The 22,647-nt window shown below is 39.7% G+C and overlaps 2 protein-coding genes across 2 annotated transcripts in view; one reads left to right on the top strand and one right to left on the bottom strand.

Moving 5' to 3' along the window:
- LOC119190580 (kinesin-like protein KIF21B) overlaps positions 1 to 5,078 on the top strand; it is a 56,783-nt gene extending 51,705 nt beyond the window's left edge. Inside the window, exon 9 of the mRNA XM_037442793.1 lies at positions 879 to 5,078. Coding sequence (XP_037298690.1) covers positions 879 to 921 — 43 coding nt within the window. The 3' untranslated portion in view covers positions 922 to 5,078. The remainder of the gene's footprint in view (positions 1 to 878) is intronic.
- A 1,890-nt stretch (positions 5,079 to 6,968) lies between these two features.
- Positions 6,969 to 22,647, bottom strand: part of LOC115441489 (U2 snRNP-associated SURP motif-containing protein) — a 36,196-nt gene continuing 20,517 nt past the window's right edge. Inside the window, exons 9-18 of the mRNA XM_037442690.1 lie at positions 18,773 to 18,993; positions 18,211 to 18,322; positions 14,329 to 14,571; positions 13,799 to 13,985; positions 9,305 to 9,569; positions 8,889 to 9,105; positions 8,535 to 8,691; positions 7,915 to 8,033; positions 7,484 to 7,555; positions 6,969 to 7,265 (exon numbers count right to left, since the gene is read on the bottom strand). Of these exons, the coding sequence (XP_037298587.1) occupies positions 7,055 to 7,265; positions 7,484 to 7,555; positions 7,915 to 8,033; positions 8,535 to 8,691; positions 8,889 to 9,105; positions 9,305 to 9,569; positions 13,799 to 13,985; positions 14,329 to 14,571; positions 18,211 to 18,322; positions 18,773 to 18,993 (1,804 nt within the window). The 3' untranslated portion in view covers positions 6,969 to 7,054. The remainder of the gene's footprint in view (positions 7,266 to 7,483; positions 7,556 to 7,914; positions 8,034 to 8,534; positions 8,692 to 8,888; positions 9,106 to 9,304; positions 9,570 to 13,798; positions 13,986 to 14,328; positions 14,572 to 18,210; positions 18,323 to 18,772; positions 18,994 to 22,647) is intronic.

Genomic DNA, 22,647 nt, shown 5'->3' with positions numbered 1-22,647 from the left:
TTTTTTTTGTTGCTACTAACAACTGCATTAAGATATCGAATATAACAATCATCGTATTCGCTATGTCACGGTAGATATCAATATCATTTTTTTATTTAATTATTCGGCCTTCTTTTTCTCTGTATTTATTACAAAATTATTATTCATTTAGGTTCAAAATATCGATAATTATCATATCTTACAAGTCGATATTTTAATATATTTTTAAGTGTATTGTGCTCACAACGAATAATAGCTTTTGTTTGATAGGAGGTCTATTTACACAAATAAAGAAACTTATTCGATATTATTCTAATAATTGTCGATAAGTATTATCCGTCACTACCTTGCTGTGTCGCCACGAGCACACGACGCCGCCGCTTTTATATCGCCATTCATAATGCTAACACCGTGCTGAGCTTCTCTGTCGATAAATATATAGCTTGTTCTTCTGAACGAAGTTTCTTTCTTCTAACTACTGTAAGTGTTTTGGGTTGTATTTGCTTTGAAGAGTTGAGAGTAAAGACTAATGCGGCAAAATTGAAAATAAAGTCAATGTGTAGAAGATATTTCCATTCATCCCCATTCAATAGATTATGATTGCAGCAATACTATTAGTGTAGTGGTTTGTAACTAACCCTCCTGTGTGTCCTCACCGCACCTGACCGCGGCTCTGTTGTCCACATTAGCTTGCTGCACATGTCGATGGTGTCATACAACAATACACATGCTATCAAACAACATACTACTTTACTATAGTTGGTTTGTTAAAGGATTTCAATACTATTAGCGTGGTTAACTAATTTACATGAGTGAAACATTAGCACGGCTATATTAAAGGAGTATGGTTGCGGTAGCATGTGTATTCCAGTGTTGTTCTGAGTGTATGATGTTTCCAGTGACGGGCGTGTACGGTGCTGGCGGATCCGGCAGTACAGATGACCGTGGTCGGCGCCGGGCTCGCCGGGACACGCGCCGCCGCGCCGCCCGCCGCCGCGCCGCGCCTGGAGGTGACGCACGCGCACGCACCGACACCAAGCACACACGGGTTACACCGACGGTTGTTTTGTGTTGACCTTGCGTACATATCATGGTATTGCGTGACAGTGAGTACCTTTAAACTACAATTGTATTATGCAATTAGACGTAAAATGGTTTTGAGCGAACAAGATGAGTAATAATTGTCATAGTTGTGTTTTGTTGTACTCACGAACACGCAATATTGAAGAAGAGATCTAATAAATTATTATTTTGCTTTTGTGTAACAAAAGTATGTTTTCGATACAAGGTGTCGAAATAAAGTTTTGCGCTTTGACACGCTTTCAAGACATGTGAAATATATCAGACGCTATATGAAATTGTTTTGAATTAACTAAATCTTAATAACAGTGTTATATGTGGACGGCTTATTATAACGAATAGTATTAATTAAACAATTAAAAGACAATTATAATCTTTAGTAAAAATTGAGACGCGCTCAAAGTTATTCTTTATATATTACGCCTTATGCTAATCAAGAGGAACTATATATTTTACTAACAAGACTAATGTTGCACTTACAAAATTAGTCGATGCTCGATACTAATATATGACAGAATCGATAAAGACAAAAATACTCAGTAGTAACGTATGTCACCTCCCTAGATTTTATCGACAGTCTATTGATAAGACCCGTAATTGTGAACTGGAACATAAGTTCTTATAAATAAGAATTCGAATAATATTCTTTAAGATTCGAATATTTATATCGATTATAGTATCGAGTTGTCGGATAGATTCACGACGTAGCGACGTAGACTCGTAGTTAGAGCGTGTGAGCGCAATGTCAGATTACAGCTAGTTGGAAACCATGGCCTTCACCGATAATAATGTGTAAATATATGTAACTGAGTAGTGATGAGTGGACATTACTTCAATTAAATAAAAATAGCTTAATATTATAAAGCGCTAAAAGAAATTATGTATTTGAAATGGGTAGATCTTCATAGAAATTTTTCATCGATTATTTTTTATCGATATTAATTGGCAAAGGCTATAATTTATTTTTAATTTCGTAACTGTCCACTCACCGATACTCATTCGTGTAAGTGTATGTAGGCTTAAAATTTTATAGTCTGTATACTGTGTAGCCTTAGCTTAGCTGTTTCAATTCCTGTGATTAATTTTAATGAATGGTACCTATTATATAGTAGGATAGTAGTCACGTCAATTTGAAAACAAATTAATTGGAAATTTTCGCGTTAAGAGTCGATAAATGTTAGTATTGGTGTAATTTTTATAAATTTCTAAGTGACTCTTTATATATTTAGGATCCATTGGAGACATGTTAATCATAATCCAAGAAAATTAACAATATTGGGTTCGTCTAAATGGGCTTAAAATGACTTTACTAGGTCCATAACTTGCAAACAAATCCTATAATATCGCAAACGATTATAGGCTATGGTAACCACTTTACCATAGATAATACACTAATATAGGAACACTACATCAGGTGGGCCGCATGTAACAGTAAGTGTCAAATAACCGCAAGATGTATTTCTAACATAGTAACAGTTCCTTTCGTTATTTGAATTTTACTTATTTAAAAGCCAATATAATTAATGCCAAATTTACAAAAAAGAAATAAAAAATAGACGACCTTTGTAACCCAATAAAGTAAAAATGATTTCTATCAATTTTTTACAATTTACTATTAAAATTGATGACGTTTTGAAGATAAACAATCTCTAAACAATTTACACCAAAAGGAATTGAAAAAAATGAATTTATTACATCTGTATTAAAGCCCAGTGACTAGTACAAATTCCTATGCCTTTTTTAATTTGATTCTCCTATAAATAGTGGACCATAGGCATCCGAAAATGTTTTGATAACCTACAAAATTACGGCAAGAATCTAGAAATTTTTTGAATGTAGAAAATATTCTATGTAATTTGCAAGACCTTCGTATGTATATGCAGTGGTATGTGTTAAAATCATCAAGGTTTACGTAACTTGGTTCAACTTGTAAATTAATTTCTTAATGAAAATTCAAGTTATGACAATATGTTTGGTAATAAACCCCCAATATTCCTTATACTGCATATGCAAGAAATAAGTTTCAATAATATACCTATAGACGAAGGAAATAAAGTATCTTATAGTCTATCAAGCGACAATCGTAACGAAACCGCACACCTCCACTACGAATAGAACTGATCCGTGAATTACGATAAACTGTGATTAAACGAATTATATTTTTATTACATTCCTGCGCTACGGGTAGATTAGCAACAGCATAACGTTTAAACATTTTGTAGTTAGATATAAACGAGACGCCATATTGGCTTTCTGATATTAGTTCTTATATTGCACGCTATACTCGCTTTTGTATTCTATCTATATTTTTTATTATTGTGTTCTCTTTGATTTCACTGCCTACCTTCCTCTTATTGAGTTATTTATTGTTTCTAAAATATGTATTTTTTTTTGTTTCTATACATATAATCTATGAGTGTGACATCGACATTTCAGTTATCTAATATGGCGCCTCGGAAACGCTCTTTAGAATATACAAAAACTGTAATACTAATGTCCAAATAGTAGCTAGTTTTACACACGAGGCTATGTAAGGCTATTGTAAGGAATTTAATCAAATATCGTCACATGTTTACAATAATTAAAGAATTTATTTTGTGTTTTACGTTATTATGTGTTAATCAATTTCAGTATTATTTCTATCGTGTATAATATATTTGCGATTATAAATAGTGAATAACTCGAAAATGTATGTTTGTGTAAATTTTAAAATTATCATCATTGTTTTAGTGTATACATTTTAAATTCTCGTTCACATCAGAAAAGGTTTACAGAAGTATTAATGTCAATGGTTTGATAAGTGAACGAGAATTCAGGATATCGATATGTTGGCACCGTGTAATTAGGTAAAATGTAATCGATAACGGAATGCTTGCGAGGCTATGATAACGCTAATGAATCGAGAATTATCGTGTATTAAAGGCTGAAATGCTTTGAAATGATAGCAATATAGCTGAGAGACGGCGTGACAATCGAGGACAGCGAAATCCCCTGCACCAAATAATAAAAAGAAAACGATAAACATTGCCAAAAGTTACGGTTAAATAACCATTAAAGTAAAAGTAAATCAGTGGAAGATCAGACTATGCAAGCAGAAGCTATAAAGTCGAGACTTCTGTATTCTCTATGACGCAATATTTTGAACTCAAGATTTTCATCTTTCTCGACTGCTGTGTGGTACTGTTACTTGAATTGTGGGGTGTAGTAGACGCCCAGCATGGCTAGTCATGTAAATGCGTGAAATTTTACATATTAAATTTAGGGAAAAGTGATGGTTGTTCGTAGATGTTTGAAATTGATGGCGGCTTAAAACATTGGTGTTTCGGTAGAACAATTTGGGAATGTGATCTCGAAATAAAGGCGTAAGTGTGAATAGTTCTGTAAAAAATTTTGAAAATTAAATTATAATACAATAATAATATCAACCTATAGACATGTGTGAATTGTTACACGGGATTGAATGAAATTCTCATAATTTTTAATTTTAATCATAAAATTTCTAGAGTCTAATACGTTAACGTTGGAATAGTGGCACATTAAGTTCATAAAAAACTTGTATTTTTTAAATTGTTAAAGATGTAGTTGTCAAATAACAATCGATAACTGCACATGCTCTGGTAGTTACCTAAATAAAGAGATATTTATTTATTTTTACACTACAATTCCGAAGTATTTTATAATGTTGATTTTATACCGCCGTAAGCGTATTAGACTTTTTTGGATTAAATATAGTTACTTCAAATATTTAGCTCTCTAGCGGTATTTCCAGAAAAAATATAATTCTTATCGAATGTTTTAACAAATCGAAACCACATAACGAGTAGCTATTAATTGATATTATTTTACGCATAAACTAAAGAGCATATGAGATTAATTTATAAATTATACAAAATGTTTCGTGTCCTCATTTTATATATCAAATGTATTTTTTTATTTCGTGTAGCTTAGAAGTGCAAATATATTTACAATGATTTTAATGAATTGTTTACTTGGATACAAATATATCATGCAGCCTTTTATTTGTGTTTTTTTCTTTTATAAACCTCAGTGCTATGTCTTATAAGTGTTGGGTTGCCGGAAGACCTTAGGTACTCTCGGCTGCTGGGCGTTTAACTAAGTTGAAAAACTGCTGCCGGTACCCAGCCCGTTATATTTTCCCACGTTGCTGTGATTGATGCCTTAAAAAGCGTGGTGTAACTGTAGCTATGTGTGGTTGTTATGTAGTTAATACCTGAACAGCGGCAGATGAAGTAGGAGTGTAGTGTAGGGAGACGGCAAATAAGAAACTGTATATAAGAAACTATAAATGCCATGCCAAATGCCACCCTATAGGCCAAATGCCACCCCGCCCCTTTACTCTTCTCAGGATGTCTTCCGCCTAGAGGAGTCTTCCGTCTTAAGGAGTTTTCAGTCTTGAGTTTCTTGTTTCTTGAATTCTTCAGCCCATTGATGATTGAACCCAAAATAACACGTCGCACACGTTAGCTTATGTGGGTCGCGGCTATACCGTAAAGAGAGCCACGACCGATCGACCCAATTTCTACGATTATTGTGTTATGGCATTTGACATTATTGTCAGTTTTTTATAGGTTATCAAACGCACAGGTACATGTTATACATCAAATTATAGCTTACAATGAGCGCTATCCGAATACATCAAATCAACTATACATAAACCCTACAACAAGTTATAACCAAAAATAGACATACAATTTTTAATTTACCTTATTTCATTATCACTATTCGCTTTGTAGTCACTTTGCGCCATCTAAGGGTTCGGCACGCAGCTGACGAGGTCGGCGCGTCGCCAACAATAAGAGTTAAAACATCTGCCAGTTTATGCATTTATCCAGGACATAAAGTAACCTACAATATCTTATATAAGAAAGACAAAACCAAAACATTTCCGCATTTTTAATACTAGTAATAAAATATAGATAAAAGCATAAATATAGGTTCTATAATCTGCTTCAAACAGCGGGATAATATTATCTTGACCCACATCAAGCTGACATTAAAAAGAAATAAGGTTTCTTATCCTAATCTAAACTTAGATTTTAGCGCATTATTAGTGCCACAGGATATCTCTTGGAGTACAAATGTACCAACATATCGGATACTAAAGGAGCTATCGTCAACTTGTGGCCCGACGAGAATTTACATGCGGAACACCAACCTTTTGTAAGGGGGGTCCCTTATTATTCCCTATAATTAGTCAGGTGGGTACCTGACTTCAAAATGACACTTAAATTAAAGAAACTTCCAAAGATTACTTGAGCTGTATGCATATAATATTTAGTTTAATAATATTTAGTTAAGTGTGAACTTTTTATTAATATAAATAAACCGATTCTTTTTTTATATCTTTGTAGGCCTTCCAGATCAATGAATTTACATTGCGGCCTAAGACACTATTATTAAGACGTCTTTGCGACATCGATAAAATAGGGTTGAGTACGGTTGTACTAGAGTTCGGTTAAAAGTGGGCTCACAGTTTATATCACCGGTACTTCCTCCTACGTTCCTTGCCATAGCCATCTGAACTAACCATCAATAATCCATGGCCCAATATTTTATGCGATTCCTCAATGGTTAAACTGATATACAATAGATCTGCAGGCGGTCATGCACCGAAGGTGCACGGACCTGCCGCTACCAAGTAGAACTCGGCTAGAATCACTAGCATAGTGGTCCCTATAAAATTGCCTTAAATACAAAATTTTGGTTTGTAAACTTTTTGTAACGATAATGTTGAGAACTTTATTGTAAAGGGCTCAGAGCAAGTACTCAGAACCAAAGTAGTTTCACATGTGTACAAACTGGTTTCAATGTATTGATCATATTATCTTGCGATTTACTGTATTAACATTGGCTAGATTACTTCTGTGAAGAAAATAAAACAACTTATATTCAGCTTTCTGATATAATTTTCGATATATTTTATCTTACAAAAGCGATATTCTTAATTCGTATTAACGCCATCTACCATTAAATATTAGTACTTGTATTTGGCGTGTTTGCTGTGCTTCCGGTGGTGGTGTGCTGGAGGCGTGGCGGGCGAGCGTCTTCGCCTCTCTCTTTCTCTCTCGCGTTCGCGCTCACGCTCTTTCTCCCTCTCTCTATCTCGTTCCCGGTCGCGCTCCCGAGATCTATCGCGGTCTCTTTCCCTATCACGTGATCTCGAACGGGATCGACTTCTGCGGTCGCTGGGAATAAAAAGGTTTTCAATATTTAAAATACTTTGCTACTTGCTTTCACGTAAATAATATTTAAAATAGACTATATGAATTAATTTTCACTTAAATTAAATTCACAGATTATTTATTTACAAGGAAATGTGTATAACGAAACTACCGTACATTGACAGAACTACTGATAAACGATGGAAGCTATAGTATAAAAACAAGGATATCAAAAAAAGTACCTGTATCGAGATTTCTTTGGTGGTGGTGATAACGACGGTTCCCTTGATTTTTTGGACTTCTTGGATGATGTGCTGTAATAGAATAGATTACTTTTATTATCGCGTATCAAACTGTTTAGTTTTAACAGAAGATGCTATTTTGAAGAAGATAAACGAGAGTCGTTTTTTTACTCATCCGTTTTGTATATTTTTTATATCATAAGGCGAGCAAACGACCAAAGCGATCATCTCGGAACCGGGATTGAAACATTTTATAAAATATATTTACAATAAACGACCGTTTTTCAATAAACGATCCCAATCGATTTTTCGATCCGTCGGCAAAATCAAACAATTCGAACAGTATTTTTATATGCCTATAAATGTAAAATGATAAATTTTGATCGGTCTATGCTCGGGATCAGCTAAAAGTTTAATAGTGAGGTACAGACGTGGAATACTCGTCGTCCTCGGCGGGCGAGCGCCGGCGCAGCTCGGGCGAGGCGGTGCGCTCCTCGCGCCCCTCGCGCGCCTCCCGCGCCTCTCGCGCCTCCCGCGCCTCCCGCGCCGCCTGCCACCAAACACATTGTATAACGACATGGTAACAATTCTAACTAATTTAGGCATAGGTTCAATAAGGCGAAACAGTGTTCATTTGAGTAAGTATGAGCACAGAGAATGAAACTATTTGCCAAAATAAATTTTATCAAACTGATAGCATTAGCTTTGACGTTGTTTGAAATACTGTTTGACAATCACAGGCACATAGGTGTAAACACCCAAATCGGGCACAATTGATTAGGGTCAATAAATGAAGTCCCACGAGTTTCATGATTTTGACACGTGTTGTCACATTTTATTGACATTTCCAATATGGGAGTCCAAGTTGCGCGATGGTGGTGGCGAGTTTTGCAGGCAGAAAAATTTGTGGAATTACAGTAAAACGTTGCGATTTCTTGGCAAATAGCCCTGTCTAACAATGAAACCCCTGGAACGCTTTTATAAGCTCTTCGTTAATTATTTTATCATTAGCAAATTTTTTGAGTTACGTAATTTACTGTTGACCTCTTACCTTCTTGATGAGTTTCCGCCTGTAGTGCTGTATCTGCTGGTGGTGCGCGAGGCCGGGCCGGCGCGCCCTCACGCCCGCCTCCAGCTCGTCCGCGTACTTCAGCACGCGCACCTCGATCTCGCGGAGGGTCTCACGTTTCAGACACTGCTCGTCGTTACTGTCGTAATATTTAAAATAAATACATATTTAAACGATTGAACATAATCGATTCAGTACATTCATGATATATAAAATCATTGATATTTCCGTACGAGGTATATGTTTATTATGATCAAGCGCAGTGGGTTTAGCGATTATATTTGGCGACTTGTTAATGTAATGTACTGTTTATGACATTGGCAGCAGGGTGCGTACTTGTCGGTGTGCATGTTGGCGAGTGCGGCGCGCTCGTCGTCGTCGTCGTGGTGCGCGGGCGGCGGGCTGGCGGCGGCGGGCGCGGGCGCGTGCGCGGGCGCGGGCGCGGGCTCCACGGTCTCCCAGCGCGACGGCACGAACCCCGCCGCCGGCGCGCGCGCCTCCGCCTCCGACCCGCCCTCCAACTCCAGGGGAATGCCGTCTATATCCTCATCCACTGTCAAAAACATATTATTTATAACATGTTTGACATAATTATAGTGTTGAAAATAATTTCTTGGTTAATGTTAATTTCATTAAACAATAAAAAAATATTAGTTGTCACCTAAAAATAAGTTACTTTTCCTAGTTTTTTTTAGTATATTATTTTGATATATTATATAGTATGTAGTAAGTGTAATGTGTATCGTGTATACCGGGCACGCCGTCGATGTCGGCAGTGGAAGTGTGCGTGGCGTGCGCGATGGCGGGTGCGTGCGCGTGCGCAGCGGCGGGCGCGTGTGCGGGCGCGTGCACGTGTCGCGTGGCGGCGAGGCGGCGCAGCGCGGCGCCGTCGAGAGGGCCGCGCGTGCCTCCCTCCCAGGACTCCTCGGAGGCGGAGGAGCGCGCGGGGGAGGCGCCACCGCTCTCCGCGCCGGACCCCACCGCCGCAGAGCTCTCCGCCTCGGGCGCCGCGCTAGTCTACGAGAAACAAAGCATAGGGCTCAATTATTTCTACTATTTAATAACTGTCATAAGTCAAAAACTTTACATTATTATACCTGTGTCTACTAATTAGGAATAAAAATGAAAACACAATTAAGTGTAATATAAGTATTGTTGGGGCTTTCGCCGTTGACGATGCCCGGTAGTAGTTGTGTGTTTATGAGCCTTTTCAATTATGAGTTGAGTTAGTCTTCCCCGTCCTGGTATGAGAATGGGATGTTTGATTTCTTCGGAATAGCCTGAGTTTTTCAGACGGCCTCCAATGCGTAGAATTCCATGCGAGTCTAAAAAGTGGTTGAGTTTCAAAATTGTGCTTCGGTTGGGAAGTTTTCCATCTCTTTTGAGATATTTTATTTCATTTTCGAAATAACTTTCTTGTACTGCTGCGATAATTATACATAGTGCGTTGTTAATTTCAGTCAAAGTCAGTCTAATGCACTCATTTGACCTCCTTTTATTTTTTAATGCATCAGCGAAACGCAATATCCATGCGAGTATGTTTGTTATATGATCGATGTTGCTATAGCGTTCAAGTAATAAATAAATTAATTTGTTTTTAATTGACACGGGTTCCGTACTTTTCATCGTATAACAATTTGTTCTTATGTCTTCGTCCGTAGTATAAATTTCATTATTTGTATGGACTTCATTTCCGTGTTCTTTTGAGCCATTGAGGTCCTTCCCACCACAGGGAGAAGTCAACCAGTTTGGATGGTGCAAGTCCTCTCGTTGCACAGTCGGCAGGGTTTTCGGTAGTCTTCACGTAACCCCATTTTATCGCAGGCACAATGTTAATTATTTTTGTTCTTCTGTTTAATATGTAGTTTTCATATTTCTTGTGGCATCCCTGAAGCCATGCTAAGACCACTTTGGAATCAGTCCAGCAGGATATTCTTAAATCGTAATCTTCAAGGATTTTTGTTATCCTTTCTAGGAGTTTCGCTAGCAAAACAGCGGCGCATAATTCCAATCTCGGAATCGTTGTTTTCCGTTTAAGTGGTGCTACCTTAGTTTTTGCTGCTAGTAATGTAATGTTGTAAGTGCCGGCAGGTGACGTAGTCCGGCTGTAGATGACGCAGGCATATGCTTGCTCACTCGCGTCACAGAAGCCTTGTAATTCGATCGTTGTTTTATTGTTTTCGTTTTTTATCCATCTTGGTAAACTGATATTGTTTATGTTTGGTAAATCAGTTTTAATTTTTATCCAATCTTGTTGTATGGCTTCTGGTACAGTTTCATCCCATCCAATGTTTCGACAATCTTCGCTCCACAATTTTTGAAAAATTAGTTTAGCTACTATGGTCATTGGTGCTAACCAACCGAGCGGATCGTATATCTTGCTTATCTCAGACAATAGCTTGCGTTTTGTGTACGCAGCCTTTTTGTTTTTAGACAGCTCTTCGCAAATAAAATGGAATGTATCACTTGTTCCATCCCATGCTAGTCCGAGCGTTTTGCTTAACTCTTGTTGTTTAAAACTGAAATCTCCGATGGGACCATTCCTTAGTTCAGGTTGTATTTCTTTCAGAATAGACGGTTCGTTTGTAGACCATTTCCTTAAAATAAAACCACCCTTTTGTAGCAATTCATAAAGCTCTCTTTGTAGACCTTTCGTTGATTCTATGGTATGGTGTCCTGTGATGACGTCATCCATATAAAAATCGTTTTGTAGCGCCTTCTGGGCTAAAGGGTAGGCGTTGCCTTCGTCGTTGGCCAGTTGTTGCAGGGTGCGCATCGCAAGGAATGGTGCGGCTTTGGTGCCGTACGTTAGGGTACATAGTTGCATCTCTGAGTGGTTCTCTCGTGGAATCCCTCCATATTATTTTTGAAGATGTTGTTGTTCTTGATGAATAAGGATTTGGCGGTACATTTTGGCAATATCCGCCGTTAGGAACATATCTGTAACTCCGCCATTTGATGATAAGCGATAAGATGTCTTTTTGAAGATTAGGCCCTTTTTCCATCAAGTCGTTTAGGCTGTAGCCGGAGTCTGTTTTCATTGATGCGTTGAAAACAGCTCGTAGTTTGGTTGTTATTGAGCTTTCTCTTAATACGCCACGATGTGGTAGGTAAATTTGTGCTCGACATTCGGTTTCTGTCACGGGTTTCATATGCCCCAATTGGATGTATTCTCGGATGAACTCCTTGTACAATTTTGCAAAATGTTCTTGTTTCGCCATTTTATTTTCTAATTGAAGAAATTGTGCTATAGCTTGAGGCTTGGACTTGCCAACATTTTGATAATAATTAGTTTTCATGGGCATCTTTACTATATAGTGCCCGTTACTTGCTCGTTTTGTTGTTTCTGTGTAATATTTTTCACAGTAGTCGTCCTTGGTTGTGAATGCGATGGACGTTATCCCCGCTCAGCAGTAGACGTTATCTCCGCTGATAGTTATTGTTGTTTTGAAGCAGTAGACGTAATCTCCGCCTCTTGTTTCTTGTTGTTTGAAGCAGTAGACGTAATCTCTGCTAAGTGTCTGTTGCACATAGTTGTGAATGCGATGGACGTTATCCCCGCTCAGCAGTAGACGTAATCTCCGCCTCTTGTTTCTTGTTGTTTGAAGCAGTAGACGTAATCTCTGCTAAGTGTCTGTTGCACATAGTTGTGAATGCGATGGACGTTATCCCCGCTCAGCAGTAGACGTTATCTTCGCTGATAGTTATTGTTGTTTTGAAGCAGTAGACGTAATCTCCGCCTCTTGTTTCTTGTTGTTTGAAGCAGTAGACGTAATCTCTGCTAAGTGTCTGTTGCACATAGTTGTGAATGCGATGGACGTTATCCCCGCTCAGCAGTAGACGTTATCTTCGCTGATAGTTATTGTTGTTTTGAAGCAGTAGACGTAATCTCCGCCTCTTGTTTCTTGTTGTTTGAAGCAGTAGACGTAATCTCTGCTAAGTGTCTGTTGCACATATAGTTGTGAATGCGATGGACGTTATCCCCGCTCAGCAGTAGACGTTATCTTCGCTGATAGTTATTGTTGTTTTGAAGCAGTAGACGTAATCTCCGCCTCTTGTTTCTTGTTGTTTGAAGCAGTAGACGTAATCTCTGCTAAGTGTCTGTTGCACATAGTTGTGAATGCGATGGACGTTATCCCCGCTCAGCAGTAGACGTTATCTTCGCTGATAGTTATTGTTGTTTTGAAGCAGTAGACGTAATCTCCGCCTCTTGTTTCTTGTTGTTTGAAGCAGTAGACGTAATCTCTGCTAAGTGTCTGTTGCACATAGTTGTGAATGCGATGGACGTTATCCCCGCTCAGCAGTAGACGTTATCTTCGCTGATAGTTATTGTTGTTTTGAAGCAGTAGACGTAATCTCCGCCTCTTGTTTCTTGTTGTTTGAAGCAGTAGACGTAATCTCTGCCTCTTGTTTCTTGTTGTTTGAAGCAGTAGACGTAATCTCTGCTAAGTGTCTGTTGCACATAGTTGTGAATGCGATGGACGTTATCCCCGCTCAGCAGTAGAAGTTATCTTCGCTGATAGTTATTGTTGTTTTGAAGCAGTAGACGTAATCTCCGCCTCTTGTTTCTTGTTGTTTGAAGCAGTAGACGTAATCTCTGCTAAGTGTCTGTTGCACGTAGTTGTGAATGCGATGGACGTTATCCCCGCTCAGCAGTAGACGTTATCTCCGCTGATAGTTATTGTTGTTTTGAAGCAGTAGACGTAATCTCCGCCGGTTGATTGATGGTTGGTACTCAGTGTAGCCCTCTCTCTTCTACGCTATGTGCAACGTCTCAATACTGCTGGGGAAACCCGCTTCTGGGAAGCCAACAGCACCCATTTGCTAACGTAAAATTGGAAGAAACCACCCCAAGCACACCGATGATAGATTTGAAGGATCAAACAGGATCCTACAGTCTTTGTTGATGCTCGAAGGACCAAAAAGGATGATGGGGCTTTCGCCGTTGGCGATGCCCGGTAGTAGTTGTGTGTTTGTAGGCCAAAATAGTTAACGCCAAACCACTTTGAAGCTTAAGAGTTTATTGTAAATAAAGATATACGTTTAGTAATCTAAGTCGCACGTTTGTTTATAATAGTTTAGCGCGTGACGAGTGTTTTGTGACGACTGTTTTATTTAGCACATATCGACGAATATATGTACGATAATTGCTGTATGAGCATTATTGGCTCGTACAAGTATCGATATTATATAATTTAACAAAATAACATTGTCAATAAGAACTCTAAACAAAGGCTCACACATACCTTATCCTGACCGAGGAATACGTCATTAATGTGCAACAGGAAGTCGGTGGGGTAGACAGCCCAGTCGGCCCAGGCCTGCAGGATGCGTGTGACCCTGGCGCGGAAACCTTCCTGCTGCAGACGTGAAGTCATGCGCGCCCACGCCAGGTGTGAGTGCCGCATGATCTCTACCAGTCGCTGCTGGAAACTGAACGTGACGCGACACTTTATGATGCGTTTTGCAAAAAAGTTATAATATTGGATGTAAAATAATTGAGAATATTTTTCTCGTATGATCAATTCTACGTAAACATGCAACTTTTCATAAAGTTACCAGACTTTGTTCTCGAAATATATATGAATATATCCTTATATTAAATTAACTAAAATAATATGATCGTCATACACTGAAATAAAATGGAAATATATTACAAGTACATTTAATTTACAAGTATCATCTCAATCGCAACTTGATATTATATTGTCCTCATTAACCTAATATTATTATTATACTAATATAGGAGTAGTTAAGGGTTGTGTTTGGGACTCACGCGGCGCGGAAGGCGCTGGCGTTGGTGAGCTTGGCGCCGGCGTTGTGCAGGATGTCGGAGAGCAGGTAGAGTCTTGCGATGCGCTTGTGCGGCGGCGTGGAGTCGCCGGCCAGCGCCTCGGCGAGGCAGGCGGCGACCTCGCCGGCCGCCTCCGCGTGCTCCAGGCACCACGCCATGGCCGCGCCCACCGCCGCGCGCGCCGGCGTCAGCGACCGCACCAGCTCCTCTAGCCGGTCGCGCTGGCTACACACACACACATACACGTCAGCGACCGCACCAGCTCCTCCAGCCGGTCGCGCTGGCTACACACACACACATACACGTCAGCGACCGCACCAGCTCCTCCAGCCGGTCGCGCTGGCTACACACACACACATACACGTCAGCGACCGCACCAGCTCCTCTAGCCGGTCGCGCTGGCTACACACACACACATACACGTCAGCGACCGCACCAGCTCCTCCAGCCGGTCGCGCTGGCTACACACACACACATACACGTCAGCGACCGCACCAGCTCCTCCAGCCGGTCGCGCTGGCTACACACACACACATACACGTCAGCGACCGCACCAGCTCCTCCAGCCGGTCGCGCTGGCTACCACCACACACACATACACGTCAGCGACCGCACCAGCTCCTCCAGCCGGTCGCGCTGGCTACACACACACACATACACGTCAGCGACCGCACCAGCTCCTCCAGCCGGTCGCGCTGGCTACACACACACACATACACGTCAGCGACCGCACCAGCTCCTCCAGCCGGTCGCGCTGGCTACACACACACACATACACGTCAGCGACCGCACCAGCTCCTCCAGCCGGTCGCGCTGGCTACACACACACATACACGTCAGCGACCGCACCAGCTCCTCCAGCCGGTCGCGCTGGCTACACACACACACATACACGTCAGCGACCGCACCAGCTCCTCCAGCCGGTCGCGCTGGCTACACACACACACATACACGTCAGCGACCGCACCAGCTCCTCCAGCCGGTCGCGCTGGCTACACACACACATACACGTCAGCGACCGCACCAGCTCCTCCAGCCGGTCGCGCTGGCTACACACACACACATACACGTCAGCGACCGCACCAGCTCCTCCAGCCGGTCGCGCTGGCTACACACACACACATACACGTCAGCGACCGCACCAGCTCCTCCAGCCGGTCGCGCTGGCTACACACATACACATCGTATGTGTAGTATCACGGTTATAATGATAAATAACACTCTTATTATGTTTTAAATTTATGTTTAATAAAATCAACCACGGACACCAATGGTCCAATCATAAGGGGCCTCAAGGGGCACAGGAGAGAGGAGGGCTGCCGCTTTTTAAAACGTCAGCCGTCACACTTGACAGCTGACACTTCTACCTGACAATTGCAGGACCACAGACTCAACAATGCTTCAGTATAAACAACCATTCAATACATATAAACATGGAATGCTGCATTTAGCTAAGATCGGATAAAGAGTAAGATAGTATAACGCAAAAATACCACAAAGCTATCGCTATTTTTTAGTTTAAGCTACATAGGCAGCGACGCCATTTCCTTCTGCCCAACCCTTTATACCGGGGCTAATGTTACGAACAAGAACAGGTGTGCTATGTGAAATCAAAGCTAAAAGGTAGATTTCGCTCTTCTTAACACTAAAAGGGACTTTACTTGAGGATATTTTATGAGAAAAAAAATATTTTCTAAAATATTTTCCCTCTCAACTCAACGTAAAACTGTCCGAACATAGCCGAATGCACCTTAGTGTATTTTCAAGCCGTTTATTAATCAATATCAATTTTAAAAACAACTGAAGTATATTTAATAAAAACTCATTAGGGAGTAATCACTTTACAGATCTGACTAAACCACATATTATCTCAAAAAATTAAATTTTACAAGGCTACTAAACAACCAAAAAACTTTTCCGATACCAACTATTAACATGATAATATATTTTACAATAGTTTTATTCCTTAACTAGCTTTTGCTCGCGGCTCCGCCCGCGTTTTAAAGTTTTTCAGGCTAAAGTTTTCCATTATAAAAGTAGTAGTTTCCCGGGAGCCTATGTTCTTCCCAGGGTTTCAAACTGTCTCCATACCAAATTTTATCTTAATACGTTGGGTAGTTTTTGAGTTTAAGACGTTCCGGCAGACGGATGCAGCGGGGACTTTGTTTTATAACATATTTTTTTAGAACCTTTTAAGAGGGATAATCCCGTCATACATCATTGTTGCATAACTTTAACCGTTTACGCAGCGCACGCAACAGAAGCTCTCAAAACTAATAAATTGTCCCCGTATTTGCAACATGTTTAATTACTGCTCCGCTCCTATTGGTCATAGCGTGATGATATACAGCCTATAGCACCCCACAAATAAAGGGCTATCCAACACAACGAATTTTTCAGTTCAAACTGGTAGTTCCTGAGATTAGCCATTACTGCTCCGCTCCTATTGGTCATAGCGTGATGTTATATAACTTAGAGCACTCCACGAACAAAGGGCTATCCAACGCAAAAAGAATTTTTCAGTTTGGACCGGTAGTTCCAGAGATTAGCCATTACTGCTCCGCTCCTATTGCGTATAGCGTGATGATATATAGCCTATAGCAATCCACGAATAAAGGGCTATCCAACGCAAAAAGAATTTTTCAGTTTGGACTGGTAGTTCCTGAGATTAGCGCGTTCAAACAAACAAACAAACAAACTCTTCAGCTTTATATAATAGTATAGAAGTATAGAAGTATAGATAGTATAGAGTATAGATGTCGCAGTAGTCAAAGTTGCGTTAATGATGAGATGTGTATTCGTCTGCCAAGTTTGAATTTCCCGCCCTCTAAATTCGCCGCCCGGGGCACGGGCCCTGGCTGCGCCCCTAGATCCGGGGCTGACTGAGAGTGTTATAAACGTAAGAGTAGGCAAATATAATGAGAAAGCTTCGAACTGCTAAGCTATCGGGAGTTACACGTGTTATTGTGAGTCAACCATAAAAGATAGACATATGCTGTCGTGGGATATTTTTACATAATTTTAAGGAGAACATTTCCGTCATACATGATTTCTGTGTAGCTTTAACCATTAAGGTTGCACACGCGACGGAAGCTTAAAAAATGGAATAACTTCTCCCGTTTTCCCAACATTTCCCTTCACTGCTCTGCTCCTATTAATTGTAGCGTGATGAAAAGTATACTATAACCAGCACAGGAGTATGATAAATAATTGTACCAAGTTTCGTTAAAATCCGTCGAGTAGTTTTGTTTCTATAACGGTTATACAGACAGACAGACAGACAGACAGACAGACAGACAGACAAAAATTTTACTAATTGCATTTTTGGCATCAGTATCGATCCCTAATCACACCCTGATAGTTATTTTGGAAATATATTTCATGTACAGAATTGACCTCTCTACAGATTTATTATAAGTATAGATGTAGGAAACGGAACTAACTTTTTTAGACGCTCACACCCACCACTACAACTCCTGTAAGCCAGGATTAACAGTGGCACGCAATTTATAACACCAAGCAGTGAAGCTCGGCGAGTCTCAGGGAACACTAATTTGTCTTTATATCGCAACGAAATTAATAGTCCACTTCCTCCATAGCCAAGCAGGAGACAAAATAATGAACTAAGAAAGCATTTAACGTTAAGTAGTACGTTAGGGACATTTACAACTAGATAAGCCAGTTGTAAAGCACCATGGATAAAGAATTAAACAAAAGGGTCCTATCACATGAACTGTTAGATTTGATTACAATAGGCATGCCAAAAATGCCGAAAAATACGGAAATTCCATCTAGTCTCTACAAGGTCCATGTAGCATACAACCCCAGATGTTATTTGCATATTGTTTTGCAGACGGTACTAACTTGTTGGAGAGCGTGCCTCGTATGTTGTCCTTGGCGTCCTCCTCCTCGACGAACTCGTCGGGCATGCCCGCTGTGTACAAGTTCATCACCGGCGGCCGCCACACTGAACCACCTGATCACAACAAAACATAATTTTTAAGCTATTTATAAATGATTTTTCAAATCTGTAATGACAATATTCGTTTTAAATATCAGTAAGACTATAAAACAGAATTATTTTTTAACACGTAAGCAAGACCTTAATTAGTTTTTTCAATTACCCCGTGTAACCCTTTATAGTTGAAATTTAAATATGAGTAACATCAATAATATTTACAAAAATATTTTTTACTAAACAAAACTAACTGGTCGCAAGAACACATTGGATGCAGGCCGTTTTCGATAGGTCCGTCTGGAAATCTTTGGGGGAGGCCTATGCTCAGCAGTGGACTTTATGTGGCTGATGATGATGATGATGAAACAAAACTAGCACTACGGAAAGTTTCTCGCAGCCCTGATGTCCAAAACCGTATTACAATTGCTTCAAACTAGAGTAAAACTGTCACTTTTATGCTACCAGTACCTTTAAACATACGGAAGTCGTCGAGCGACCACTGCTTGGGCGAGTCCCCCTGCAGCATGGAGAACAGCTTCCATCGATAGTACACATGCGCCGGCGACTGGTTCTCGAACAGGAAACGGAAGAACGGGTTGTTGATCTCCTTGTTCATGATGATTGCTTCGAACATAGGACCTTCACGGATCACGAACTCCACCATGCGATGGATTAGCATTAGAATGTTCCTGAGGGAATTAAAGAAAAATTAAGAGTGAAAATATTTTTCAGTCACAAAAAGGTAGAAAGAATGAAAATATAAAGTAATAAAGTGTTTTATTTCTATAAAAAATAAACATAAATATTACAGAAATAAAAATATGATACAACAAAATAATAATAAAAAATGTATGGTTATATTTACAGTAATGATTATAAACTTATGTATTGACAATTATATTTTGACGATAGTAGGATAGATTTATTCCTATTACATCATAGCATGTAAATACATACGAATTCAATAATAGTTTGAATATTTATGTGGCCTTTGGAACACTGCTTGCATTTTATCATTTGAATAAGTGACAAATTAACAAATAGAAAGTCAACCCAAACCGACCAAACTTAAGTTACAAAAATCCGCATAAAACTAACACGCTATACTTTATAACAATTAAAATACACTCACCTCTCCGTGGGTACCACAACTTTCACTATAGATTGTGATAAAATCTGAAATATAGTATTTTAATTATTTCACCATTACCGCCTTACTGACAAACATTAGGGCTTGTGGCTGCAAAGTCAGCAAAGTATATTAACGACTAATTTTAGCCCGCGGTTCCGCCCACGTGTTTAAGTTTTCCGGGCTAAAGATTGCAACAGTTTTCATTACTGCTGTGTTTCTATTGGTCATAGCAGATGATATATAGCCTAACATGTCGGATAGGTGAGCTATCCGACACTAAAATATTTTTTAAATCAGTAGTTCCTGAGATTAGCGCATTCAAACAAACTCTTCAGCTTTATATATATTATAGCTATATGTATGTATATTAAAATATAACCGACCTGTTCGTAAGTTTCCCGATCCTCAGGGTCACTAGGATAATACTCGCCGGGTCTCACACGCGGGATCTAAAAATATATTTTTTTTAATACTTGCATGTCAAAGTGTCCCACTGCACCTGATGGTAAGTAGAGTGGGGTCCAATAGAATGTCGACTGACGAGAGATGATTACCCCTCGGCAGTCGACAATTATGCCGGCCTATTCGAACCGGATATACACAGGCTGATCCCGGAACGCGACACACTTACGTGGGCCACTATGGCGGGTTTGTTATGGCGGTTTTTAACACCATGTATACAGTGATCGCTAGCAAAATATAATAATATGGTGGTTTTATTTTAAAGGCTATCTATATAAATCTTTGTAATTTAGTAAGTTAAATAGTTAGTTAAAAAACAAATTAATAAAGCTTATATAGACCTCACTACAAACAGTTGAAATTAAACACTTCTAATAATGTAATGCGAGGTTTAATTCCCACATTCTAGACAAATCAGGGGCTTCAGACATGATGCCTTTACACAATCGTTGAAACTAATACAAATAAAAAGTATGGAAGTGACATATCCTATAGATAAGATCTATAGACACTCCCATAAATTTTATTTACGATTGTCGAACGGTATGTTGTTTTACCCTGTATCATAGTGGAATGGTAGTGGGTACCTTGTTGATGAGGTGTTTGGGAGGCTGTGCGTTGAAGGGCAAACCGGACGGTGGCGGCGGCTTGCTGGGCTGCAGCAGCGCCGGCGGGATGTAGATCGGCACCGGCGGGATCACCACCGCCTTGCCCCATCCCAGCTTCATCTCGTAGCTCATCACCTCCTTACCTACAGGGGACAGTTCGCAGTTAGAACTTCATACTATTTAAAGAACTATGTTTCTATGTTCATGGCATATTGAGTAGTGAGAATCTGCATATGACCAAGCAACAGATAATATAATGTTTTTCAATTCGAAGAAAAGTTGAGATACATATTTTAATCTCAAAACTGTCTGAAGATGAAGCAACTCACTTTTAATATCTACTCATTCAGAGCAGTATACTCTTGTTAGAAGAAAAAAAACTTGACAAAGGAAGCTTCATTATTTAGTTTTGTTGAATCAGTTACCATTGATGCATCTCAGCTCGTTCACCATCCTTCCGCGACATGAACGCGACGCCGAAGCCGCAGTTTCTGCCGCGCGCCTTTCTCCTCGTCGGAGCGCGGCCACATTATCTTGATGCTGGCCAGCGGACCGTACCGCCCGAATATCTCCATTAGCTGCTGCTCTGTTATCTACAAACAATATGGCAGAGGTATAGTTCAAAGTTAGAAGATATAAATGTATAAGCAGTTGCTATGTCTTTAATATGGTCAGTCAACATCACCACTTTGTTTGTTTCTGATATTAAAGGGAAATCAACAAGTGCAGGTAATCATCAGACAAGCTACTGGCCTATTCTATTGTAAAACTATATAAACTTTAATGAAAAATTATAGAAGTTGTCTTAATTTTACACATGGTTGTATGAAATAGATGTATGTATATGTAAAGAGTAAATACCTTAGGGTTCAGGTTGCCCAGATACAGGTTGGTGGTGTTGGGGTCGCCGTTGTCGTAGGAGCCGACGTCGGGCAGCGCGTCGAGCGGCTCCACGGGCTGCGCGCCGAGCGCGGCGGGGCCCACACCTGCGCCCGCGCCGCGCTCGCGCAACACATTCTTGAACTTGTGTCGCTCGTTGCGCTCCTCCTGAATCCTGGTAATGAAAATAATTATTCTACACTTGTTTTCACATAATTGATTACACCCAATACTGATAGTGATATTAAGTATTTTGCATATTTTCAGCTTATATACAATCAGGAATTTACTGCAATTATAGAAACATCCTATTCAATTTCAATTAAAATATAGATATACATTTAAATTTATAGCTCTGCAGATGTAATTCCTAAACAAGGAAATTGGCAAATACAAATTAAATGCAGTTAAGTTTTCATTTCCATTTACATCTCAAGAGTGTTAATCTACATACTGTCTCAATTCCTCTTTGAATAGTTCCAAGTTACTCTTCTTCTTTGTCCTGCCCTCTTCTGTTTGAGGGAGCGCGGGCGGCCCGGCGGGTCCGACTTCAGTGCCAGGCTGCGGATCACATCTGCTTGTGTGTGTGCGCTCATCTATCCGTGAGACTGGCTTGTAAAGTTTCCCACGTTCCGAGGTGTCTTCCTCTACAATAAAACAAGGATGTTTTTAAGATAATTGATAAGATGTTTAATCTTTACTGGACTGTGTTTTGACACACATATATCTGGTTATTGCAATACATTAAGAAGTAGCAATACCGAGATTTCAAATTACAAATTAATCACAGGGAATCTTTATTGAATCTTTGTCAATGATTATAAAAGAGGTATACAGTTTGGTAGGTTTGAGTTTATTGTGTTCAGACCGACAGACAGACACAGCAGGGACTATGTTTTATAATATGTGATGATGGATACAAAGATATACATTTTAATTTATATGTGCACACTAGTTTGCAAACAAAATGGCAATAAAATTGTTTACAAACATTTGTAGATATAAAAAATCTTGCCGCCTTCATCAGTAATTGTTAATGCATAAAATGGAAAACAGAAAGACTGAGAAACACCATGAGGACCAAAACAATATTACAGGTTTAAACAAAAATGCGACAATTGGTTGATATAGCTAATAAATTGGTCACTTTGTCTAATATGTCACTTTATTCAGTGTCATTGTAAGAGGTATGTTTACATAGGTGTATAGATCTTCAAGCAGGATCTTGCCATTGGGCTGTTATTACCAATGGGTCAGATTTA

Source organism: Manduca sexta, chromosome 25 (genome assembly GCF_014839805.1).
Source record: "Manduca sexta isolate Smith_Timp_Sample1 chromosome 25, JHU_Msex_v1.0, whole genome shotgun sequence".
NCBI classification, from domain to species: domain Eukaryota; kingdom Metazoa; phylum Arthropoda; class Insecta; order Lepidoptera; family Sphingidae; genus Manduca; species Manduca sexta.
Note: the sequence above shows the minus strand (reverse complement) of the source record. Positions and strands in the feature narration are given on the sequence as shown.